Source organism: Engraulis encrasicolus, chromosome 11, assembly GCF_034702125.1.
Source record: "Engraulis encrasicolus isolate BLACKSEA-1 chromosome 11, IST_EnEncr_1.0, whole genome shotgun sequence".
NCBI lineage: Eukaryota > Metazoa > Chordata > Actinopteri > Clupeiformes > Engraulidae > Engraulis > Engraulis encrasicolus.
The window spans coordinates 27,221,613-27,248,187 of NC_085867.1; the positions used below are offsets into that span (position 1 = coordinate 27,221,613).

The window sequence follows — 26,575 nt, forward strand, 5'->3', positions numbered from 1 at the left end:
AAGTTACATTAACAATAGTGTTGATGCCCCGAGAGTCTGCCACATCCTAAAGCATATCACAGTACGCTTATACGAAATTACGCTTACTGTAGCGAAATGGAGTAGAGTTGCCCAGCCGGTCGAACCCAGACCTTCTGGAGTAGTAAACTGGGGCTCTGACCGCTACACCAAAGAGCCAGGCTTGTTAGTGTGACAGTCAGAACACACCCACAACCCTAGTGAAGGTCACTACATCACACTGCCTTCCCCTTCGGGAAGGGCCCCCGTGCACCTCAGACACTCATGGTGTCCCTCACGCAACTGCCCACCAGGTTTCTTCCATCCAGTGTGCCCCATCATCTATGCCTAACCCATCAATGGGGTCCCTCACACTGGGGTCACCAATCCTGGGGGTCCCTCACATCATGTAATTACGGCTCACACACAATGGGTACACTTCCGATGGCCTCACGGTAGCCATCCCACTTCTGACACCATTTGTAGCAAAGGGGAGTAGAGTTGCCCAGCTGGGACTCGAGCGCGAACCTTCTGGGGTAGTAAACTTGACAGGAAGGACAGTCAGCAAACACTGCATACAACAAAATGAACCCATCACACAGGGAGGATATGATTTATTTTTTATAACTACGAAGCAGAAGTAATAACAACAACGTCTAGCGAGATAATTCATGTTATGTTTAATTTTGAGCAGTAATTAGAGCCAGACTCCGTACTGTTGGTGACAGAGCTTTTTGTGTTGCTGTCCCCACGCTCTGGAACAGTCTACCTCCCAACATACGCCAGGCCCCCACACTGGCTACGTTCAAGAAGCCGTGGCCTAGTGGTTAGAGAGTTGGTCTTTCAATCTAGGGGTTGCCGGTTCGAATCCCCCCTGACCTCTCCCTACATCTCCATTCATGGCTGAAGTGCCCTTGAGCAAGGCACCTAACCCCACATTGCTCCAGGGACTGTAACCAATACCCTGAAAAATAATAGTTGTAAGTCGCTTTGAATAAATGAAAGCGTTGGCTAAGTGCAATATAATGTAATGTAATGTAATGTAACCTTAAATCCCATCAATTCACAGAGGCATATGGACTTTAAGTTAAAGTCTTAACTTCACTGGCCCTTCCCCTGCCCCTTCTCCCCACCTGCCCCTTCTCCCGCCCCCCAAATGTAAAGCAACCTTGGGTTCCTTGAAAAGCGCTATATAAAACCAAGTTATTATTATTATTATTATTATTATTATTATTATTATTATTATTATTATTATTAGAGGCCCAGACTGACAACGATCCTGCTGGTTTAAGTAAGACACAAGAGGCACATCGTGGGCTGCTCCATCCGGTTTACAACTACCACTTGTGTTAAAGACACCAGCTTCACCACTCACTTCTCTGCTTGAGTTACCATGGGCATCCGTTAGCTTTTCAAGTGCTTTTCCCACCAGGGCAGTCATGGGTAAGCCGTTAGACCGTTAGAATTGTATCCCAAAGTTTGCCGGTTCAAGTCCCGACCTGGCAAGGTTGCTGGGGGGAGTAATTAACCAGTGATCTCCCCCATCCTCCTCCATGACTGAGGAGCATGGCACCACCCCGCTGCACTGCCCCCTTGCATGGGTGAGGCATAAAAGCAATTTGGTTGTGTGCAGTGAGCACTGTGTGCAGTGGAATCCTGTGTCCCAGGTGGGCTTTCATTTCACTGTCAAAGCCCTCTACAGTTCTGATCATCGCTTTCCAACTATACTTAAATCTGTGTACCAACATCCCGACATCGCACTTCTGGAGAGGACGACTCAAAACAGCCATAGTAACATTGTAGCAAACTCAATTCCTTCGCTTCAGATGCACTGCTGCGACTGGGCAGGATTGGACCGGCTCTTCAGGCAAGGATTATGACTAAAGTCCTCTGAGCTGCGAATCAATTTCAGGCAGGATTGGGCCTTAATACCCGTCTGAGGGAGAGGGCAGGCCATGAACCTGTATGCTAGATCTCGTTGCGGATCTTCCAATTTAAATGTCTGTCTGAAATGTTAGCCACGACAACACGCAATCACTTCCTGTTGCTAAGGGGAGCATGCTATGCCATGCTCAAGACTAATAAAGACTAATTTAAAACGGTGTATGCTTGGAGCACTGACTTGGCATTAGAGGAAAGTTTCCACATTGATATTCCACCACATTACAAACTGCTTAGTGGACGGTCGGTCATACAGTGCCCTCCATAATTATTGGCACCCCTGGTTGAGATGTGTTAAAAGCCTTAAAATAAATTCAGTGTTTATTGCAGAAGAATACTGTCACACTGAAAATGTTAGGAAAATGTAGCCTTCAACTCAAATGAATTGTAGGAAAATAAAAAAAAATCCCTGACTAAAAAATAATTATTTTTCATTAAATCACCTGTTCCACAATTATTGGCACCCTTAACAATTCCCATGAAATAAATATAATTGAAACATTTCTGTCATTTCTACAGTAGTTTACAAAGTTTACCAGAGTATGTAGGAACATTTAATTAGTAATTCATCACTTCCTGTTTCCCTGGGGTATAAATATGATGTGACACAGAGGCCATTTCTCTTATCCACTCTTAAACATGGGAAAGACAAAGGAACACAGCATACAAGTGAGGCAGATGTGCGCCGACCTTCACAGGTCAGGCAGAGGCTACAAGAAGATTGCCACTCAACTGCAGCTGCCCATATCCACTGTGAGAGGAATAATTAAGAAGTTCAAAACAACTGGAACAGTGGTAAACAAGCCTGGACGAGGACCCAAGTTTATTTTGCCATCACGCACAGTGAGGAGGATGGTAAGAGAAATCAAAAGATCTCCAAGGCTCACTGTTACAGAATTACAACAAATGGTAGCATCCTGGGGTCACAAAGTCTCCAAATCAACCATCAGGCGCTGTCTACACGCCAACAAGCTGTTTGGGAGGCATGCACGGAGAAAACCTTTCCTCACCCCACAATCATAAACGCAAACGTCTGGAGTTCGCCAAGCGGTATTGGGGCTTCAACTGGGACCGTGTGCTTTGGTCAGATGAGACCAAGATTGAGCTTTTTGGCAACAAACACTCTAAGTGGGTCTGGCGTGCCACGAAAGATGCGCATGCTGAAAAGCACCTCATACCCACTGTGAAGTATGGGGGTGGGTCAGTGATGCTGTGGGGCTGTTTCGCTTCCAAAGGCCCTGGGAAGCTTGTTAGGGTGCATGGCATCATGAATGCTTTGAAATACCAGGACATTTTAAATCAAAATCTGTTGCCCTCTGCCCGAAAGCTGAAGATGGGCCGTCACTGGGTCTTTCAGCAAGACAATGACCCTAAACATATGGCCAAATCTACACAGAAATGGTTCTCCAGACACAAAATCAAGCACCTCCCATGGTCATCTCAGTCCCCAGACCTCAACCCCATTGAGAACCTGTGGGGCGAGCTGAAGAGGAGAATACAGAGGAGAGGACCCAGGTCTCTGGATGATTTAGAGAGATTCTGCAAAGAGGAATGGCTGAAGATCCCTCTTTCTGTCTTTTCCCATCTTGTGAAACATTATAGGAGAAGATTAGGTTCTGTTTTGTTGGCAAAAGGGGGTTGTACAAAATATTAACAACAGGGGTGCTAATAATTGTGACACACATTATTTGATGTCAAATAATTATTTCTTTATGTAGGATTTTTTCCCCACTGAATAAATGCACTTGTATTGAAGGTTGGATTTTTCTCTTTTTTTCCATTAAGGTCCCATATTATTTAGAAAAAAATAATAATAATTGGAAGCTAAAAAACACATCTCAACCAGGGGTGCCAATAATAATGGAGGGCACTGTAGGCATAGCCAGAGCACCCTGCAAATTAGTTTAGACACAATCCCCCTGCAGCAATAATAAATAGCAATTGTAGAAGATAATTAATAAAAGATGCCGCCTTAAGCGCTTAAGTAGACTGGAGCAAAAAAGTTCCCTGTGGATGAACCCCTAAATGTTCTCAGAGGACCAGATAAGTTCTCAGAGGAACATGCAATATGTAACAAATTCTCTCTAGGAACCCAAGGATTTTCTTCCTCAGAAGGGGTGTTTAGGCCGACAGAGAACCCTGCCAGTGCTCGTTCCCGCACCTAATCTTGAAGCAGCTAGCGTGTTCATGTCGCAAGTCTGAGCAACGCGAACTGAAAAACACTTCCAGTTCATCCAGGTAACAAATGATCGCATACGGGAAAGTTCAGAGCCCGGTATGAACATGGGTGGTTTACAGGTAAGCACTTTAGTTTCAAACATAACTGGTGTGGGCATGGACACAGGCACGGGCCCCGCTCTGGTGGGGCTGACAACAGTGAGAGAAGTCTCCTCAGAGAACACAGGAATCTAAAGTTGTTGCCACTGTGGAAGAACCCTTCAGAGAACTGTTAAGGTTCCTCAGAGCAATGTTAGGTCCGCAATCCAAATGAAGGTTCTTTGAGGAACATTTCCAACTTTAGAGTGTACCATGGACATGTCATGACAGCTTCAAGATACAGTATCATGGACATGTCACGACAGCTTCAAGATACAGTACCAACAGTAGTCATGACAGCATGCGGCATAGTCTACTCACCTTCAGCATGACCTCACACAGGTGCATATGGGCTTCACCGAACCTCAGCTTCAGCAGCTCCACATTGCGGATCTCCCTGGAAACACAATACCACACATGTCCTTACATGACAGCACGTACGTATACTGCCCTACAATTTCAGAACTCAGAATCTTGAAAATGGTCGAAAAAGAGTTTAGACCAGAAATTGGCTTTAAAATACCTTTGTCTTGTGTCAAAAAATGTTGATCCAACTTTGTCCCACTTCAGAAAAAAACGATTATACTACGCTTTTTTGTTTTAAGAGGTTACGTCTTACTAGCCAAGAACACAGTATATCACGCGAGATACTGCACTTCTCCATTGAAACCGTGGTTTGTGTGTAGACAGTAATACCACAACAGAATGCATTATCTTGATTTTTCAGCTAAAAAGTCATGAGAATGTTGGGTTTTGTTAGTTTTTTTCTTGTGTGCAACTGTGCATACATTTCCACCATAAAAAAAGTATTGTATGGAAGTGTCATCACCACTTTGCCTCCAACACAGTATGCTCCAGCTACTGGCATAGCAAGCATGTGAAATGTGTGTGTGTGTGTGTGTGTGTGTGTGTGTGTGTGTGTGTGTGTGTGTGTGTGTGTGTGTGTGTGTGTGTGTGCCATATGTGTTACCTGGCTGTATTGTAGTTGAGCTGTGTGTGTGTGTTTGTGTGTACCACTGGCTGTGTTGTAGTTGAGGTGTGTGTGTGTGTGCGTGCGTGCGTGCGTGCGTGTGTGCGCGCTACCTGGCTGTGCTGTAGTTGAGCTGTTGAAGGAGTCGGTCTGCCAGTACGGTGCGGTACTCGTCGATGAAGATCTGCTTGCTGCCATAGATACTGACCAACAGACTGATGATGTCCGAGGAGCGGTGTTTGGAACCCGTCTTATCTGCAGTTCATAAAAAAAACACACACACACACACACACACACACACAAATTTGAGCAAATGTGAAATACAGAAAACCCGCTTCAACCTGGATTTTTTTGCTCCCGCTTTTTTCCAACTGTTAATTGACCTAAAACGTCATTGAAAATTAAAACAAATGGGAGCAATTGCAAAATACCCTGTTTGAAGCGCACTCTCATTTTTATTTGTCTGTATACTCTATTGTGCTCCTGCTCCCAGGTCAGACACTTGGGTGTGTCAGCTTTAACCCGTTTCAGCAAATGTGAGGTAGAGCCAGCAAAGAACTGGAATCAAATGGGCTCCTATTGGAACATGTTGTAAGTATTCCTCCTCTATTATCCAAATAGGCTTCTTCTAATGAAACTTTCTGGTTAAAAAGATTAAATGTATTCAAGTCCAGTTGCTTACAGCTAAACTATTTTGAAAAACATGACCTGGCTGAATGAGAATCTTCACCACCAAAAAAAACAACAGAGAGACTTTTTGAATCTAGTGACTGAAAGGATATAGCCATTTCCATTGTTTTAGGCTGAGGCCTTCCTCAGAAAGGCTCTCTCTATCTGGGATGCTATTGCACAAGGTGCAGTTCACAATAGGAAGTGCAAACTTTGTTTCAAAGGCACTTCACAATATGCCCACCAGGTGGCAGTAGAGGGCCTTGACTTCTGTTGCTGCTACACAAAACACACTGTCAGTCATTCATGCATGCCGCTCGCTCTCCTACCTGTAAGTGCGTCCACGGGGTCCGGTGTCCATTCCTCTGGGTCGCTGCCTTCATCCTCGCTGTCCTGCGTTTCCAGAGTAACGGGGTCAGCACGCGATAGCTCATTGGCCAGATCATTGCAGCCCTCGCCGTCCCCCGTCAGACTGCCCACGATCTGCCGCACCGTGTCCTCCCGCGTCCTTGCAACAGGAGCAACTATTCATTATTATTATTATCATCATTATTATTACAATTATTCTAATGTTTTTATTTTATTTTGATAGGAATGACAGGAGGACGACGAGGGCTGGGACATGACTGAGGAACCTGCGGATGGGTTATTTCTTACCTGAGGAACTGGCAGATGGGTTGGCACTAATGTATTTACAAACTGAATTTCCTATCTGAAATACTTCCGGATGGGCAGAGGGAGCAAAAGGGTACTGCTGTATTTATGGTATATTCCAGACCCAGTCCAAACTAGTGGGAGATGGGACTTCTCCCACCTCCTACTATGAAAATGCACAAATGTGAGACCTCCTACTAGTGAACTGGGGGAACTTGAACTTGAGTATGGGTCTTTTCTTACCTCAGGTACTTGTGTATGGGTCATTTCTTACCTGAGGTACTTGCGTATGGGTTGGCAGGCCACCTGCAGGATGACCATGGAGGGGTCCAGGTGATGCAGAGCCTTGATGGCCGAGATGTAGACCGTGATGATGTCCGACGTGTGCACACCTGAGGAAGAGACATGAGGAAGATGGTGGGGTGAATTAAGGTAAATTGGGCCACTTTTTTGCATATAAGTGAATGGGAAAAAGCGGCCCAATTCACCTGAATTCACCCCTACTGAGTGTAGAATAACAAATGACCAAGAGGAAAAGCATGTCTTGTTTTCTTTTGCCAAGCTGTTGAGGTACTTTGTAGGAATTTGTAACTGAAATACTCCCATACTCCAAATACTGCCATAACTATAACTTTCTCTGTTCAGGTAATAATAATAATAATAATAAAAGCTTTGTTTTATATAGCGCCTTTCAAAACACCCAAGGTCGCTTTACATAGTATCAGTGTAAGTGTGTGTAGGTGTGTGCTTGTGGACACCAGAAGTCAAAGGCCTCCAAAAAGAGATGGGTTTTAAGGTGTTGTTTAAAGATGGCCAGATGACATTAAACTTTATATATTTGCAATAAAACTACACCGAGCAGGCTTATGTACCCCATTAAGCATATGGGGTCCGCTGATCTCACCTGGGTGCAGGAGGCGTGTCTCGAAGGCCGCCTTGAGGCAGGTGAGCAGCTGCTGCCTCTGACTGGTCCTGTCCAGGCAAAACTTCAGGTCCTCTATGGCCGGCAGAGACTCCGGGAAATCTACGCGGAGAACACACCTCTTAAAGCTACACTGAAACACTTCTCACCTTCTTAAAGGCAACATTTCACCCAATTTCAACCTGTAGGTGTACTGCTGGCTATAACCTTCTTTGGTAGTAGTACCAAATACACCATGTCTCCCGAAGACCTAAACAGAGCACAGCCAAACACTGCAATAAAGTTACGAAAGAGGGTCACATGCACTCTAGCCTTTTTGGTGCTCACAGTCTGGGACTGTACTCAGTTGAAAGCAAGCTGGTACACTTGAAAGGAGACTGGGCCAAGGATGACTGGAGCACACAGGATACGTTTTGCTGATATTTATTGTGGTGCAAGCATGACTAACGTTTCAACGCAGTGCGTCTTCATCAGAGTCGTTCACCACAATAAATATCAACAAAACGTATCCTGTGTGCTCCAGTCATCCTTGGCCCAGTCTCCTTTCAAGTGGATGAGCTTGCTTTCAACTGCAATAAAGTGCTGATCAATTTCGAGAGACCACTGTGAATATATGGCATCATCTAGTACAACATGAACATTTCATTGCGTATTACACCTATTCATGTATCGGTGTAAGCCTTCTATATTGTATAGCTGCTACACTAAGGCATTCAGAAATTTGCAGAAAAACAATGACTGAACAAAAAAGACACCCTTCCTCCTTTCTCTAGTAATAGTTTCACAATATTTTGAAACGCAAGTGCATGGAGAATTGTTCAATTGCTGCAGAATGACCCAAAAGGGATAGCAAAAAAAAAAGCGAAACCCAGGCTGGAAGCATCCTCCTCATGCCTCGTTTCTCTGTCTTTCACCCCCTCCCCTCACCTCTGATGATGCTGAAGAGTTCCTCGATTCGCATGCCCGCATAGACGCGGCAGAAGAACTGCTGCATGTGGTGACGCCAGCGCTGCAGAATGCCACTGTCACGCTGCTGCTCACCTGCACCCACCTCACCCGCCTCGCTGGCAAACACGCGCCGCACCCAGCCCAACACCTGGTCAAGCCACTGAGACAAGGGAGAGGGGAGACGATAGCGAGAGAGGCAGAACGATGAAGACAAAGAGGCAGAGAGACAACATAAAGTACATTAAAATCACATTAAAGTAAGAAATTATATTATCTATTAAATAAAAAATTATACGCATGTTTCTCTTAAATCTGCAACTCAGTATTGTACACATTCAGCCGTCTACATATTCACCTTCCCATTCAGTAGCGCATAAAACGATTACTGTGCGAGACAGGAGCGCAGTTGTGGCACTAGCATACCTCCTGGAGAGGGGGGGGCGCTGTGGCGCAGCGCACTAAGTCCCCCACACTTGGGCTTGCATGCCCCCGCCACGGGGACCCCGGTTCGAGTCCAGACGGGGTCATTTCCCGACCCTACCCTAGCCTACTCTCTCCACACTCGCTTCCTGTCGCACCTTCACTGTCCTATCCAAAATAAAGGCCCAAAAAGCCCATAAAAATATCTTTCAAAAAAAAAAAAAGCATACCTCCTGGAAGTCGGTCAGGAAGGAGATCTCGTACTCCCCGCGGCAGCGCTGCTCCATGCGCTGCTCGATCAGCTTGTGGAGGATGGAGGTCACCGCCTCCGAGCTCACCCGCTCCAGCAGCTGCAGCCGTGACCTGCACCCACCCAACGAGACTGAGTACATTACAATACACGATGACTTGCACCCACCCAACGAGACTGAGTACATTACAATACACGATGACTTGCACCCACCCAACGAGACTGAGTTCATTACAATACACGATGACTTGCACCCACCCAACGAGACTGAGTACAGTACAATACACGATGACTTGCACCCACTCAACCAGGAGCCTTGCTCATAACAGCAGGGGAGAGTACAGTAGAGGTAGAGTAGAGTGAGATAGAGTAGAGTAGACTAGAATATAATATAGTAGAGTAGAATAGAATTGAATGAAATAGAATATAATACATGCTAAGAAGCCAGGTAAAATAATCTACTGTGGTATGTTATCTCAGAGCAAGTGACAAATGCCCTTATGTACACTTTTAGAGCCCTGCTTATATTTTGCTGTGATGATGAAACCATAAAAAAGTGTTATCCTGCATTCTGGTCCTGGACCAGCCCTGTAGACCCGTTCGCAATTTTGAGTTGAGGGCGTTTCTCACTGGATTTGAGTTAGTGGGTTCCTAGACATTAAAAATCATGGAGGTGCTCGTCCACCATAGTGCCAGATTTTTCACAATATGGCCGCCAAATATGGCCACAATTGCCTATGACAAATATCTGTCTTTTTTACTTTTAAACTGTTTATACACATGTCATACATCAGTTCTGACCATTTTTTGGAGAGGAATTCAATTCTGACAATTACATGAGGATGATGTGTGATTTTGACCTTAAAAGGTCATTGCCAAGGTCAAATTTGCTATTCTGAAGAACGTTAATAGACTTCCATTGTAAAAATGAGAGACAAATGATCAATTATGGCATGAGGAGTTATTTGCTGATATTACTATGATTATTTGTATCAGTATAGTCCTTAAAAGGTCAAGGTCAATGTCAAGGTCAATGTCTTTTTCCTATTCTGAAGAACTCAGCCATGTGCTTGTCCATTAGGTCATTATTAAGAATAAGGAACTGCCACTATAAATGTAAATCTAACATTTCTAACATTTAATATTTCTTAACACTTTAGGGACCATGATAGCATAAGCAATTAATGAATACATGTGATGATGAAGACCTAAGCTTAAATTAAGCCCAAAACACAATAAATTTACTAAGGTGGAACATTGTAGTGATTTAGTTATTTTAACTTGAAAAATCATGGTATCATTATGATCATCATATCTTATGATAATGATTTCAGCCATTTTAATGGCAGGAGTATGCCAGGTGTGTGCTCCTGCCACCCATGTTGCTTAGGTTCATGCCTTATTTTGGGGTCCTTGGTTCTTGTAAGTATGTTGCAGACTCTATGAACTAGAAATGCCCCTCTCTGAATGTGCCCTCTTATAGCACTACTGATGGGAGGAGGAACATTGATTCCAGCACTGCTGTACATTTCTACTCTGTGATCATCAAATATTACAGCTGTTGTTGTTGATCTGGCCCCAGCCCAGACACGCACCAAGTACTTCTCAGCCAATGTTGCATCTTGCTCGGTCAATATTTTGGCCTCTCCAAAGTTAGCCAAGTACTGGACTGGATCAGAAACCATGACTGCATGTTTAGTCCCAACCTCATGCAACCCCCCTACTCATGCATCTTCTCACGTTATATGTTCAGTGATGCTCCAAGATGAGAGACTAATTGATGGAGGGGAAGCATTCTCCTCATCTAACCAGTGCCATACTGCTGGTAAATCTCCTGCATACCAAGTTCTTGGAAATATGGGCTGTAGTGGAGAAGCAATGCAAATGTATCTGTATCATTTGAGTCTATAACAACTATTCTGCCCTGCTTCACACGAACAGCACACATGCACCAGCAACCTGTCCTAAGCCTCATCAACGCAGTTCAAGAGCTCTGGGATCTCTTCACCATCAGCTGACTTTGCTGGTAGCACCTCATCATCAACAACAACAACAGGGCTGTTAGTAGTATTGCCTCTGGTTTGATAATAAATCATGTCTGGAACTAACAATTGGAGATTTCACTTGTTCTCCACAGAGGCCCAGAACTTATCAAGTTGGTGAGGAATGGGTGTTTGTTCGTTCATGCCAATGATGTCAACGGCTGTTGTTGAGTTGGTATGCCCCATGTGTTCTCCTTCCTTCAATGACATCTCAATGTAGGAGTCACAAGATGGATGAGCTCTGGATGTCAGCAGAGGGATATTGCTGAGTTGATGATGGCATTGATGACAGGGCCTAAATTCTGCCAGAGGCATCTGACGGATCTTTGACATGAAGTCTACCCGAACATGAGGGCAATATGTAGACTCAGAGCTTCATTGGGTGAGATTAAGGTGAGGCTCAATTTCACTGACAAGCTTTGACTTGTTAACAACCAACGGAAGGTCACCATCTAACAGGGGTGATGCTGAAAGGACATCATGAGATCTGCTGAATACTCATGCCCCGTTCCTCATCCTCCTATGTGCCTCAGCTATGTCTTTAGATGTGACCAACTTCTGCTCCTTTACGATGATTGCTGGTGTCTTCTATGGTTGATCTTTGTACTGCAGAAGATTCCTTTTTGAAACAGTTCCACTTATCTAATGTTCGTGAGAACTATCCTATCCTGCCTGTATAAGCTTAAGACAAGCTTGCAAGCAAGCTTTGGAGACGGTTGCGCAGGCTAGGTGCGACAACCTGGTTGCTGAGCAGATTGTGCAGTGGAGCGGGCGCATTAACGGTCACTGAGTATGGATTCTGCGGATCCACCACAAAGTCTAGCAACAATTACACATTTCAGTTGAATATAAGGCGCGGAGTGGTGCTCAGTGCATGTTGGAGGTGGCATTCTGTCCGCTTCAAAGTGGTGTTGTTGGTGAGAAAGTTGAGGACATCAGTGATCATTCTAATCTGATGGAAAGAGCTCAAACTTTGCTGCAACATTAACATTGCGTGTGACTCCTACTACATAGTGTCCTCCATGACCCTTGCATACTCTCTGAATGCTGCTCAACCTTTATGTCACCTCCCACAGCACAGTACTAGCCATGGCGATTTTGCACAACTCACTGACCTACAGAAAAGCAACGGTACAGCTCAGAATGTGTTAACACTAGAACCTTGATTTGTTCAAGATACTATGATCCATAACATAAGTAATTAATGCAGTTACGTACTGCAACAATTGCAAGACGTTATGGTAGCCACATATTGATTTATTTTCCTTCTCTTTCAGAGACAACAGCATTTTTAATGATGGCCGCCAAATCCAGCCAAACTTCAAAGAATTGGCAGAGCTCTGACTTGTCTTGATTCAAGCTCTCCACTTGCTCAATCAAGGCCTCAAACTCATATTCTGGGCAACTGAAGCCAGTGAAGTGTGCAATGCCTGTACCTGTGCAAGCACTGGATAGTCTGCTTTGTCCTTGTGAGGCCGGAATACATCCCACTGGAGAGACATGCATCAAGGCATCATCCAGGCCAGAACTTTGAGGCAATTTTCCCTGATATCTGAGAATAACACACGTCCAATAGAAAGGGCCAATACAGTGGAAGAGATCCTTGAAGTGCTCTGTCTCATGCAGGTTTCATCACACCAAATTGCCATTGATGCCTGATTCATCTGTCTGCGAACACTGGAAGTTGGATAGGCAGTGTCTGACAGTCGCACACTCAGAAATGGGTCTTGGTATTATAGGAAGGAAGCCAGCACGCATCATTGGCACAACAGCAGATGAGACAAGTGTGTGTACAGCAGCCTGCATCAAAAGGTCTCCTCCTGACACACCAGAGCGAATCAGGCTGATCAAGCATTCATGCTTTCCTGATCCTTTTGCAGTTGCAACATGCAGTAATGTTGCTTGCTTGTTTTCAGGATGCAGCAGCATCTCTGGTGGTAGGGCAGGTCGAACCACTGGCTTTGCATGATCAGGTACCTCTTGGCATGGTAAATTCCTCTGCAGTATATCACCAGCTTGGCTTAATTCTGTGCCCGACACTGGAAACTCTTGAAGGTGTCTGTTCACCGAAGCATCTTGAAACAGTAATAAGGCTGCATAGTGTGAACTCTTGGTACCAGAAAGTGATGATTTGTCAGCATAATCAGAGTTGGATACCTGCCAATGTGTAATCCTCCCTTGTAGAAGTGCTAGGTATGGTTTTCTGTCGGTTTTTCGAGCATTCCATAACATAGCTAGCAAGAAGGCTGGTCAGATCTGATTGTCTGGTAGCTTGAACATGAACCAATCCTGTGAAAAGTTGCGAGAAGATTCTTGATGTGAAGGCTTTTGCTGTGGGAAGCATCATATGCAATGGTGTTCGCCTTATTCCGCTTTGAATGTTATGCACAAGCGTTTGAAAGAGGCAGTGAAGTTGTGTACTCTTGGGATGTCTGACACACTTCTCCTCTTCTAGTGGGGGCTCCTCTCTGTGTTGACTGTTGCAGTGCATGTAATGTCCTGTCCTCTGACTGTCTGGAAATGTTAGATTTACATTTATAGTGGCTGCTCCTTATTCTTAATAATGACCTAATTGGCAAGCACATGGCCGAGTTCTTCAGAATAGGGAAAAGACCTGGAACATGATCTTGAACTTGACCTTGACCTTGACCTTTTAAGAACTATACTGACTCTATCCTGACACAAAATAATCATAAATTAATGAAATCAATGAAAGTCTATTGACATTCTTCAGAATTGCAAATTTGACCTTGGCAATGACCTTTTAAGGTCACAATCACACATTCTCCTCATGTAATTGTCAGAAATGATTTCCTCTCCAAAAATGGTCAGAATTGATGTATGGCATGTGTATAAACAGTTTAAAAGTAAAAAACACACGTTGTTGTCATAGGCGATGGTGGCCATATTTGGCGGCCATATTGTGAAAAATCTGGCACTATGGTGGACGAGCACCTCCGTGATTTTTAATGTCTAGGAACCCACTAACTCAAATCCAGTGAGAAACGCCCTCAACTCAAAATTGCGAACGGGTCTACAGAGCAGGTCCTGGACTATTCTGAGTTAACTCATGTTAGTGATTGACAAGACCACATTTGGGTTGGCAGGCAGCCAGCAAGTCTTGTCTTGTCTTGTCTTATTCACTTTGAGCTCCTAGCCCTTTGTTTGTGTGATAGAATGTTCTAGTGTGTGGTCTTACTGCCTTTGACAATTCGACGCTGGATGATGAATAAAAGAAGAGACACTAAATCCATCAGCATTACAGAGGAGCTTGACTTTTGTGTTTCCTGGCGGAGAAGAGTGATAATCTGTAATAGTCTGTAATCTGAGTGGGAGTGGATATCATATTTATAATAGGGAGGGGTAATCTTAATAGTGAGAGAGGGAGGGGTAATCTGTAGTAGTGAGAGTACTAATTGGTCATAAGCACTTACAGAATCTGACTGAGTTCCCTCAGCTGGTCCAGAGCCTCTTGACACCAGCAGTCCTGAGGGCTGACAGCACAGCCTGGGCACACCTTCCCCTTGCCTTTGCCCTTCGCCTTGCCCTCTGCGCCCATGGCTGCCCCCTCATCTTCCTCTTCCTCCTCTTCTTCTTCTTCCTCCTCTTCCTCCGCTCCGGGCGCGGCCTGGCCCGACTGGCTCATGTGCACGGCGAAGGTGCGGCTGTAGAACTCGAGCATGCGCTCCTGGAGGACATCAGGCGTGGAGAAGAGCAGGATGGCCCTGATGGTCGTGAAGGCCCTCTCCTGCAGGCTCTGGGCCCCGGGGCCCCTCAGGCCAGCGCGGCCCTCGTCCTGCCACCTGCCCAGACGCTCCAACCCACCTGGCAGCGGGAGGAAGAGGAACAGGAACACAGTCAGACACTGCAGACAGGGGAAGTCAAGTCATGTCTGTGCCACATATATCACGTGTTCAATCACATCTGTCAAACATTGTAGACAGAGGAAGTCAAGGTAATGTCTTACACAATGTGGTTAACCATGTGTTTTAGATGGGCTTGCTTCGGACAGGGAAAGGAACACGGTTAACACAAGTCAAAGGTATTATGTTTTTAAAAAATCACATGCTTCATACGCGTTTAGGTGTTGATATTGTAATACTGAATACATAGTGTCGGGTTACCCCTCAAGACTGATGACTTCTAGAATAAGGAAACCCAAGCAGTGCAATGGGTGAGAGATGTGTCTCACCTAACGATGGTTCAAGCCTGGACAACAAGGTACGGAAGGCCTGCAACAGGATTCTGGTCCGCTCTTTCTCCTGCATTTCGGTCCCCTCCGGGGACTTCAGTCCAGCCCAAAACTCAGGCACCACGGCAGACGTCAGGTTCATGTACAGGGTGTCCAAGAGCCAGTCCTCCATATACTGACCACCGCCGCACTCGCACAGCAGGTCCAAGTAATCTGACAGCGCCTCTTCAGACGGGGCATTGTCCATATTAGAAGACAACTGCATAAAAAGGAATTGAAAATGTTGCTATGCATTGCTAGACTGTGTCATTCACATTCGATCAAGTACATAGAATGCACTAAATGACTAGCAATACTCGAAATAACTAGCCTATGTAGATGCAAAATGTAAGAATGGTGTAGAGTGTTTGACCAGTTGTGCAACAAACCATTTATGACATACATTAATTGCTCTGCATGTAGCACAATAACACTATGGTACATTACTTACCAATGCCGTTATTACACTTTCCCAAGCAGTGACCAGACCCTGCTGCATCGGGTTAGATTCCACAGCGTTCATTTTGCTGAGCTATAGAAACGGTGCGATCTCATAGATTCATGTACAAATATCCCTAACAAAATGCATTTCAATGTTGCAATGTTTGTTTAGTTTTTGTTTGACATCTCCCTGGGGTTTGGTTGATCGCGCTTTTCTTCAAGTCAATGGCGCTGAAAGATGACGTTTTGTAACGGAAGTAAATAAGAAAGGCGGAAGTGTACATGACATAAAAGTTGTCTTGGAAACTGCTGTTTGATTGAATTGGAAGGAGGATTCAGCCACGAAGGTGCAGACAAGTTTGTTTTTAGGTCGTCCCCGCTGTGAACTGCCAGTGGGTAGAGAATTTTGAAATTTTAACGAGATCTCCCAAATTGCCTGCCTCGGAATTCTAAACGGAGTTGGCCAACCGCATGAATCTTCGCGGCTTACTAACGTGACTGGGACGGTGTGCGCGGGCTTGGGCTTCAAAAGTACCATCATCATGACCCAACAAGGAGCAGCTTTGCAAACCTACAACAACGAACTCGTCAAGTGTAAGAAAGCATTGCTCAACCTTTGCTGGACTTAAGTGTGTTAAATGAGTTTGCCTAGCGTGCTCATCTCCATCTTAATTGGATGTCAAGCTGAAAGTTCATGGTAACTCTGGTGCAAATGGGCAGATAAGCTTGTTAGCCTGATTGTAGGTTGAGTTTAAATCAACTGTACATCACCAACCCTAATTCTAATTGGTACTAGATTACTACTATGTCCTTTTCTGATCAGTGACTGACTTCTGATTCTGCCCCCCTCCCGCCCACTATTAATACGAAGGTAGAGTCACAGGTGATGGACAGAGATGTCAAAACAAGTAGACAACAAGTTGATTTAAAAGAAAAAAATAATAACTGTGCCACGTGTTACTTCCCCGAGACTGGATATTTGCCCACTTTAAATGCCATTTGTATGGACATTGATGAGAGAATTTACTTGCATTTGTATTAAAATATAACAATATTTTGGTGGTTGATCAAACAATAGTTGGAAGTCTGTCTATGTAAACAGTACAACAACAAAAAAACTATTTGAATAATTTATTTTCATTTATTTGTGTACGTTTATGGTAGAATACCAGTTCTTCTTAAACCCCTTTGATTTCCTTTTAAATTTCATATTTGGTCCCTGATTCCTTTTCCTTGTACTAAGTTAATCTCTGTACAATGTATTCTACTATGCGGTGTGTGAATGCAAAGTGGCCTATTTCCTGCAGGTAGAGGTCTTAGAATAGCTGTGCGCCTCCAAGTGTGTGTGTGTGTGTGTGTGTGTGTGTGTGTGTGTGTGTGTGTGTGTGTGTGTGTGTGTGTGTGTGTGTGTGTGTGTGTGTGTGTGTGTGTGTGTGTTCTCTCTCATATACTGCAGGAATAGAGAAGCTGGTGTCTACATGTGAGGACCTTTAGCGTCATATTCAGCAGGAGAAGTGTGTGTGTGTGTGTGTGTGTGTGTGTGTGTGTGTGTGTGTGTGTGTGTGTGTGTGTGTGTGTGTGTGTGTGTGTGTGTGTAATAGTAATAGTAATAGTGTTATTATGTGTTTGATATTATCTCCTATGTCCTCCTGCAGGTATAGAGGAGTTGGTCTCCAAGCGCGAGGAGCTCCAGCGTCAGATCCAGCAGGAGGAGGAGGAGAAGGGCCGTCTGCAGCACGACATCCGCGTGCTGACCGACAAGCTGAGCCGCGTCAACGAGAGCCTGGCCCGACGCCTGGCCGCACGCGCAGACTTCGACCGCACCATCGCAGAGACCGAGGCTGCATACATGAAGGTGAGCAGCCATGGCCTAATGGTTAGAGAGGTGGGGTGAATTCCAATATGCAGACTCCCGTCCTCCCTTGCTCACTTGCCTCCTCGTGGCCTCGTGATGACGTCACCGTATTTCAATATCTCGCAAAAGCTCAGTTCTATATATTTAATTTTCTCATTTGCAAACGTCATGGTGAATGAAGAATAGTCCCCCAAAAATTGTTGTGGCTTGGCTGACAGCGGGGAAACGTAATTGTTTTCTCCATGAAGGCGGGGAATCAGCAAAATGTGAGGCCACAAGCACAGACCGAGGAGGGAGTCCGCATATTGGAATCCACCCGTGGTCTTAAGATCTGAGGGTTACAGGTTTAAAGCCCACCATCACCTCGCCCTACTACACCTCCTCCATCCACCATGGCTGAAGTGTCTTTGAGTAAGGCACCTAACCCCACATTGCTCCAGGGACTGTAACCAATATCCTGTTAATAACTGTAAGTCGCTTTGGAGAAAAGCGTCAGCTGAGTGTAGTGTAATGTAATCTAAAGGTGAGCAGCTTACCAACACACACAGGCTGTATGCCAGGATATAAGTTACAGAGCAGCATTGGAAAGCATTGAAACTGTAAAAGCAGCTTTGCCCTCTTCAACAAACTGAAACTATAAGCCAGGCTATAACATGAAACATATAGTCTGGGGACGCACCATTGGCAAAGCTGAAGGTTAGGGGTCGAATCCATGTTCGAATACACTTACCATTGATTATAAGCTAATAATTTCCTTGTTAGTGTGCAAAACTATAACATCAAAGGATCGAAAGCTTATTGCCACAACTGTATGTATTTATTACATACGTCAGGATGTAATTACTCTTGTGGTCTTATGACCAGATGTTTGGCCATCAGCTAAATCAACGGCTGTCATTTGGTGACTGTTACATGATTATGCCATGCATAAGGTGAAACATGGTCAGCATGTGCGAAGGCAACTGACATCCTTAAGGGTCCACCTGAGTGTACATGTACATACAGTAAGTGCCAAGTAGTGTGCAATATTGTGCTTGGTAGAAAGGAAGTACATTCCGCTATGTAAGGTAGAAAGGCATCAACTCCCCCAGCATGCCTAGCTAATTAAAACCAAACATTGAAGCTCCAACTGTTAACTCCTCCATACTGTGTAATTTTGGTTTGGGTGTGTTTGTATAGGTGCTTTGGTAAACGTCAGCTTTGTGTCAAGTAGAGCCTCCCAAATGCATTTCTGTTTGTGTTTTTTTTCCTTCTCCAGATTCTAGAAAGTTCTCAGACCCTGCTGAGTGTTTTAAAGAAGGAGACGGGAAACTTGACCAAGGCGACCGAACCCAGAGGAGGGAAAGATCATTGACTTTATGCCCCTTCTTTTCTCCACCCACTACGTTTCACCATGTGATCTGTGCGAATACTAGCTAGCATTCCACCCTGTACATCCAGTCTCTTGTTTTGCACTTCTCTGCATACTTCACTGTGTGTCTGTTGTGTCATGTATTGTCCCACAAATTCTTTTATTTATATTGAATGTTTTTAATAAAGATTATTTAGTGTGACCGATGACCAGGTGGGTTATTGTGATTCTGATGCATTATTTCATTGCAAAAGATCAATCTGCAGAATTGACACAGAATGTAATTTCTGTCCATTATCTTGGGGAGCTATAGAATCAAGGCTTTCTGTTATCAAGAGCAACAGAAGCACATTGCTACTAAGGTTTTAGTGCAGTTCATCTAGACATAATAATGACTGGTGTGTGCGTCTGCGCAACTGTACATCTTCTTTTCCTTCGGGATACCCCAAATTTCTTTACTGTACTCTTACATGGAGACAATCACTTTTGGCTTTCTTTTTTATTATTATTATTATTATTTTAAAGTCTCTGTACAAAAGGAAGGCAATGGTTATGGTTTTGAAAAATAATTTATTCTTTATATACAGAATACAGAATAACTGAAGGTTGGGAAAAAAAACTGTACAAGAAGCCTGCATTTACATATTGCTGGAAAAACATCCTGATTTTCCCGACAATATATGCACCAAAGAGCATTGCTTTGGTGTCCATAGAAAGAAGAGTCCATCCGTCCTCCACTTTGAAACACTGGTATCTCTTTCAAAGATGACGTTAACACCTTTTGAAGATGTCACACAGAGAAGGATCTACAGCACCTGAAATGCACGAGTCAGTCTTAGTTTGAATTCAGTACCTTTGAAAGTAGCATTTGTGGTTCCTCCTAAAAGATGAGTTTGTGTGTGTGTGTGTCTAGGATAATGGATCATGGTGTTCAGGTAGCGGATATGAACACAGGTATACAGTGGTTATAAAGAAACAAGGCGAAGCAGGGTTTCCATGGTGACGGTGTTCTTCTACAACGTCAACAACCTTGCCGTGTCTCCCCCTTGCAAGACAACATGCAGTAAAGCATTCTGTGGAGCCTAAGCCAGCATACAGAATAGCAGGGCTGGACTAGGGCCAAAACGTATCACCCAGGGGCGTTTTCGGCTTAAACTGGCCCCTCACACATACAAACCATTCTCATAGTATATCCTGCTTGATTCAATCCACTATTTATATCAGGGGTGGGGAACCTTATTCATTCGAAGGGCCACCTCAAATTGCTCCAAGGGCCGTAAAAGTCCTCAAAGGGCTGTACTATGAACACAAACCAAGATTTCTCCCTGCACTTTAGGCCTATATTGAAGGCACCCACCTTTACAACAGACCCCACCTTCTCTAGGACCTTTGAATATAGCTTAATTGTATTGCAAATTGAATTTTTAAGATTCCTTTACAACACGTCATATAGGATATAGGTTTCCCAGCCCTGGTTTATACTGAAGATGGACTAATAAACCGCCCCTTCTAAACTGTGAGCCAGTCCCCATGAAAAACAAAGAAAACCCCAACAGTATTGGCCCTGGGGAAATGTCCACTGGAAAAATGCCCTGCATGCCAGATTACCAGTCCAACCCTGCAGAGAAGGTGACATCGTATTTGGTCCCTATAACCTGGGTGGTCTTCAAAGAAGCTTTCAGTACTGACCTCACTGGAAAACTGCACTAACAGTTTAGACACAACAAAGGGGAAGAAGCCAACTAAACTGAATGGTGCAAATACTTGTGTGAATGCATGTTTGTAGATAAAGTGCTATGGTACAAAAAGCATTTTCAGACAGAATTGCTGTTACACTGCCCTACAATGTTTCATCTCATTTGTTGCCCTGGCTATGACAGAATTAATGTTCAAATAAAATAATAGTAATAAAAAAACTGTTGCTGGCTACATGGAATCCAAATACATTTTCATATTGGGAAAGTATTCTCATTTGCACTCCTAACAAGTCAGGTCAAACTTTGTTGACATTTGTTTTGAGAATCAAAGGAGGCTGTCACTGTGCTGCAAGTACACAAGAGGACGGGGAGCGCACCCAATAGAAACATAAATCCAGTTTGGTCTTGATACTCTGCATTCGCGGGAAAGGAGACCACATTGAAAAGCTTAGGCTCAACAGAACACAAGCTAGATGCAAAGGTTCTAGTGGAATGCCAAACACTCAATAGAACACATTATGCTTGACCACAAGGTTCTAGTGACATGACCATAACTCTGGAATCTCTGTCTAAGACAGAGGTATTCTTGCCTGGCTCTTGCCCAACCTATAGTTCCGCGCAGCTTCGTGAGCTCCACTTCTCCACTCCGTGTGTGTTGAGCGCCACCAGGGGGCTCCAGAGCTACACACATAGAGGTCTGGGCTAGAGGTATTCCACCTGTCAACTAGGAATAGGAGCTGCAGTTGGTCTTGCAAGGCATGAAAAGCCTGTGTGTGTGTGTGTGTGTGTGTGTCTGTGAGGCATAGAAATAGTAGGTCTCCCAACACACTCATTTCAAAGAACACCAAACCGTGAAACACCAAAACATCAAGCTATGACCATCACACGCTGGTGTTGCATCCATGTAGCACATAAGCTGGCCAGCTGTTAGGCAGCGTTCGTTTAAATAGATAGGCCTCGACACCTCAGCCTTACGTCACCCCTGTGTCATGGCGCTCTGTTTTCTGTGCAAACTAAACTAGAGGCTGAGGCAGGCCGCTTAGAGAAGGAGTCTAGTGCACTTTTCATGCCAACACTTGAAGTTTTAATACTGTGCAACGCGCACACACTCTTTGGTTTCCCGGACTGCGTTAAGGTCAGTCATGTTATGTCGTGTCGTGTCAAGTGTCATGTCAAGCCTGAATGCAATGTACACATAGCAGCAGGACACAGTTGGGCCCAGTCTACCCCATCACATCAGCTAGACAAAAACAAACCCAAACAGATGAACAAAAACAAACCCAAACAGATGAACAAAAAAAAAAAACAAGATGAACACTGCATTCCAACTCCGATTTCATGTTTAGACAACAAAGAAAATGAGTCGCTTTAAAAAGTTATAATTAAAAACTCATTGTTTTTAGGAAAATTTAGACAAATTGAAAATCAGTTGTGTGTGACAGTAGAATTGAGAATGCAAACTGGGTCATATTTAGACCTTTAGGCTATAATGCAATGTTGTTACCACTGCTAGCTTCCAGTCATGATTATGGTAAAATGATAACCGTGGACAACTTGAAAAAACTCCCGCACACTGACAATTTCGCTGTTTTACTTTGATGAAAGACGTTTCAGTAGTACGGTAGTACATTAAAGTAAAACAGCGAAATGGTCAGTGTGCGGGAGTTTTTTCAAGTCCATCTCCGACGCACCTGCCAGCTGAGGTGTGCGAAAAAAATCCAAGTTTAAAATGATAACCGTGACCTGTAGAACACACTGCAAATGAATAGCTTGGATCACACACTTTCAAAACATGCTGATGTAGAGGCTGTTATTATGCTTTCAAAAAAAATACAAATATAAAAGTATTCTAAAAGCCCAAATAAATACAATATCTCGGAATATAAATACTGCCAAACTGAACAGCTGTCCAAGATTTTTTTTCAATGCAGTGGTATACAAGTTGCCATCAGCAAAAAAAAAAAAAAAAAGAAAGAAAATAAACGTAACAAACAATGTGTGTGTCTCAAACGGTCTGTGTCGAGGCTGTTAAGCAAAGACATAAAATAAACAATTTGAGACAGTTGACATGATGATACATAATTTTGAACATAAAGGCCACACCACTAAAGGCCTGTGACTATCAAGACGCTCCGTAGGATCTGATCCTCAACTGGTCACCCCGTCCTACCCTCTGTCTCTGTAAGTGTGCGCAGGCGTGCATTTCATGTATATATACACATTGCACACTTGTCGTTAAAGTTTGTAGTTGAATACAAAGGCCTGTATAAAATATACCCATATAATCCTATCTATGTACACTTTCTCAATCTCTCTCTCTTTCTCTCTCTCTCTGTTCATCAGGCACACACTGCAATATATATACACATCTTTACCTGACATCCCAACAGCTTTGCAACGACAAATTATACAACTTACAGCTATTGAACTAATTGAGACCACCCTATGGCATCCATTAAAACAAGCATTGCCCTCCTAGTGCCTTGTCTGTCTGTCACACACTGAAGATTCAGGGGAGCGCTACATGGCATGCCATCATTCCAGACACAGGAGAGCCCAGATGTCACCACGAGAGACACACAATGACCTCTAGAAGGCAGCAGTCAGCCACACTGCTCCCATTCTCATCAAGGAGTTTCCAACCACTGACGTAAATATTGTGTAATAATAATATAATATATAATAATATATATATAATAATATAATATTTTCGGTCAGTGGTTCCAACACTATGCCCAGAACTGCCATCAGACTTCAGACATAGACTGGATGGAATGAGAAGCAAACAATGAATTACGAAAAACAAAAATTTAGTAAATATATATGAAATGTCACATTTTACTGTAGCTTGGGATCAAGTAGTGACTTCTTCCCATTTCAATCCAAGTTAGCCTCAAAGTTGGGGTCAGTAAATCATACGAGTGGAAAGAACCACAGACCTGTCAATCTAAGCCCCTCCCCCCACCACAAGCCCTTCGCTGATTGGTCTAAAATGACCACGACTCAGAGCTTCCATAGGCAGTCTTTAGCCCTTACAGTATAACGTACAGACCATCCAAACAAGCTGTACTGGACTTCTCTGCTATCCATTCACCTCCCACTAACCACAAACTCCACGCTCACGCTTAAGCAATTATCTGCAAAACTAATCAGCGAGGCCTGGTTTCAAACGAGGCAGTCATGTTAAAATTAAGAAGTGTTTTTAAAAAGAAAAAAAAAACAGGCAGAAGTTATCTTTGGCTTTTCTGTTTCTCTCCTCAGAAGAGTGTGTGTTACTCTCTGTATGCATCCCAATTGTATTAAAGGGTGACTGAATGTAGTGGTGAAAGCCTGTAAGAAAACCAAGTTCAAAAGTCTATTACAGACTGTGTTGGGGACAGGTTTGAACGTCCACATCTCCAGATTTTCCATTGCACTGCAGAGGAAATGTCCTAAATGTGGAATGAGCATGTGTACATAAAGGAGATGATCACACAGAGAGAGAGCACATGGGAGCCTGTTCCTGCCGTTCTGTCAGACCACAACAACGCACAACAAAACATATTACATAATGACAATGTTGCTAAAACATAAGACTACTGTATTAAATAATGATGCAGAAAAAAATGAAACACTTTTGAGTCACCTGACAGGTGAGTAAGGCTGCATTGCATCAACTCCATCCGAACCCTCTCTTGTTCCCCCCTCTGGCAAACCTCTCCCGTCCCCTCTTAGTTGTCACCAATCCTTTCACCCCTGGTGTCCCTCATGACCTGTAGTAGACCATCCTCAAGGTCGTTGCGGCGTGGAGGTGGAGGTGGAGGTGGCGTCGGAGGTGCCGTTCAGAAGGCGGATGATGGTCAAGAGAGCGTGCAGTCGTACGCCCCCTCCTCCGGGCTCCGCTCCTTCTGCTCCTCCTCCGCGCAGCGCTCCAGAGATCCAGCTCCGGAGGCCTCCAGGGAGAGGGAGAGGGACAGGGAGCCGAGGGGGGTCGACCCGCCCAGGCGCTCCTCCGCGCCGGGTCGACCCCCGCCGGGTCGCGGGTGATGGTGGTGGTGGTGGTGGTGCGTCGGCTCCAGCAGCTTGGCCCCCGCGCTGCCCGCCGGCTGGAAGGACTCGGGGTTGACGCCGGACTCCGCCGCGCTCTCCAGCAGCTTCTGCAGCTGGGGCTGGATCAGCTTCAGGAACGGCTTGTAGCCCAGGCTGCAGGGGTACAGCGGGAGAACACAGGGGATATGGTTACACTGGGTAGTGTATGGTAAAAAAACCTGCACTCCCGGATCAGTTTCTTGCAGTTTTAATACTGGGTTAGCATGGCAGACAGACAGACGTTTCGGCCTAAGCCTTCTTCAGCGTCTTTACGGAGGATGTAGGCAGGGTGGGTTTTTTTTTTTTTACCATACATGAACTTTGCTGTTTGCTCGCACCCAAAGACCTTGTAAGAAACTTTTCGGAGTTGAGCGCACTTTCTCTACTAAAAGTTTGTATACACTGGGTAGTGGACAAAAATATGAATGTCACACTGCACACTGCTCCCGGACATTCATCTTTTTGTTCATAGTTTTGACTTTTTCATCCTGCACCTGCGTCTTGGATGTGCGCACCACAACTTCACTTGACTACACTGGGTAGTGGGCAAATCATCACCAGCCATTTTACTGTAATACCAGGCTGTAGGGGTAGGAGAAGGGGATATGATTTCACTGGATAGCAGACAAATCATCAAGTTATTGTAGTCGAGGATGTGGATAGATTAACACCCCTGTCATGTTATTGTAGCCCAGGAGCTTCTGCAGCTGGGGCTGGATCAGCTTCAGGAAGGGCTAGTAGCCCAGGCTGTTATGGTACGGCAGGAGAACACAGGGGATATGGTTACACTGGGTAGTGGGCAAATCATCATGTTATTGTAGCCGAGGCTGTGGATAGAGCAACACTGCAGCTGGGGCAGGATCAACTTCAGGAAGGGCTTGTCGCGCAGAGAAGGAATGGGATCTGTTTACACATTATTACTATTGGATAGCGGACAGGTCATCACCCAGTCATGTTATAATTTTCATTATGTTATTGTAGCCATGGACACTGGATTGAGAATAGGGCATATAATCGTATTATCATAGCCCAGGCTGTGGAGCAAGAGAAGGAGATATGGCTACACTGGATAAAATCATCACCAATAGGGCAATTCGTTACCTTCACACCGGTCATGTTATTGTAGTCAAGGGACTGGAGCAAGAGAAGGACCCATCATTACACTGGATAGCAGACAAATCCTCATGTTACTGTACCCCATGCTTTCATGTATACCGGTACATGTTCTGCGTACTTGGGCAGGGCAGTCATGGGTAAGCAGTTAGTGCGTCAGACTTATAACCGAAAGGTTGCCGGTTCGACTCCCGAACCGCCAGGTTGATGGGCGGGTGTAATTAACCAGTGCCCTCCCCCATCCTCTTCCACAACTGAGATACCCGCACTGCTCCACTTCGGGCGCCATTGGGGGTTGCCCCCTTGCACGGGTGAGGGATGAATGCAATTTTGTTGTGTGCAGTGTGCACTTATGTGCTGTGGAGTGCTGTGTCACAATGACAATAGGAGTTGGAGTTTCCCAGTTGGACTTTCACTTCATTTGGGGGTTTTGGGGTGTGTTCAGACTGACTGATGCTGCTAATTGGGTGTGTTTAGACTAAGTAAAACTGGTTGGTGTGTTCAGAGTTGCTCGGTGTGTTCAGACTGTCTGAAACCAGTTGGCTGGGCTGCTCAGACTTACTGATGCTGGTTGGGTATGTTCAAAATTAACTGACTGAAACTAGTTAGGCATGTCGAGACTGACTGTTTGTTGTAGGGTCTGTTCAGACAAAGTGAAGCCTGTTGCCCAGTTTTGTACTCTATATGTCT

At 44.6% G+C, this 26,575-nt stretch overlaps 3 protein-coding genes across 7 annotated transcripts in view; 1 reads left to right on the forward strand and 2 right to left on the reverse strand.

The window, feature by feature from the left end:
- Positions 1-24,345, reverse strand: part of anapc2 (anaphase promoting complex subunit 2) — a 29,196-nt gene extending 4,851 nt beyond the window's left edge. The window contains exons 1-10 of one of the 2 annotated variants that reach the window (XM_063210319.1): positions 24,330-24,345; positions 15,322-15,580; positions 14,564-14,954; positions 9,068-9,200; positions 8,397-8,577; positions 7,452-7,571; positions 6,822-6,939; positions 6,223-6,401; positions 5,338-5,479; positions 4,576-4,651 (exon numbers count right to left, since the gene is read on the reverse strand). In XM_063210319.1, coding sequence (XP_063066389.1) covers positions 4,576-4,651; positions 5,338-5,479; positions 6,223-6,401; positions 6,822-6,939; positions 7,452-7,571; positions 8,397-8,577; positions 9,068-9,200; positions 14,564-14,954; positions 15,322-15,568 — 1,587 coding nt within the window. In that variant the 5' untranslated portion in view covers positions 15,569-15,580; positions 24,330-24,345. Of the gene's footprint in view, positions 1-4,575; positions 4,652-5,337; positions 5,480-6,222; positions 6,402-6,821; positions 6,940-7,451; positions 7,572-8,396; positions 8,578-9,067; positions 9,201-14,563; positions 14,955-15,321; positions 15,581-15,811; positions 16,012-24,329 lie in introns of those variants that run through there. The other variant, XM_063210318.1, reaches the window with a different exon arrangement.
- ssna1 (Sjogren syndrome nuclear autoantigen 1) lies at positions 16,083-19,214 on the forward strand. The gene is made up of 3 exons (XM_063210320.1): positions 16,083-16,395; positions 17,457-17,656; positions 18,915-19,214. Exons 1-3 carry the CDS (start codon positions 16,344-16,346, stop codon positions 19,008-19,010), a joined length of 348 nt encoding a protein of 115 aa, XP_063066390.1. The 5' UTR covers positions 16,083-16,343; the 3' UTR covers positions 19,011-19,214.
- ric1 (RIC1 homolog, RAB6A GEF complex partner 1) overlaps positions 19,561-26,575 on the reverse strand; it is a 39,902-nt gene continuing 32,887 nt past the window's right edge. For all 4 annotated transcript variants that reach the window (XM_063210314.1, XM_063210315.1, XM_063210316.1 and 1 more), the window contains exon 29: positions 19,561-24,886. In XM_063210314.1, the coding sequence (XP_063066384.1) occupies positions 24,544-24,886 (343 nt within the window). In that variant the 3' untranslated portion in view covers positions 19,561-24,543. The remainder of the gene's footprint in view (positions 24,887-26,575) is intronic.

Excerpts from the sequence above, each read along its gene's own strand:
- ssna1 (XM_063210320.1), top strand. The coding sequence starts at position 16,344 with ATGACCCAACAAGGAGCAGCTTTGCAAACCTACAACAACGAACTCGTC. Across the intron at positions 16,396-17,456 it reads CAACAACGAACTCGTCAAGT|GTATAGAGGAGTTGGTCTCC; the intron begins GTAAGAAAGCAT and ends GTCCTCCTGCAG. Across the intron at positions 17,657-18,914 it reads CCGAGGCTGCATACATGAAG|ATTCTAGAAAGTTCTCAGAC; the intron begins GTGAGCAGCCAT and ends TTCCTTCTCCAG.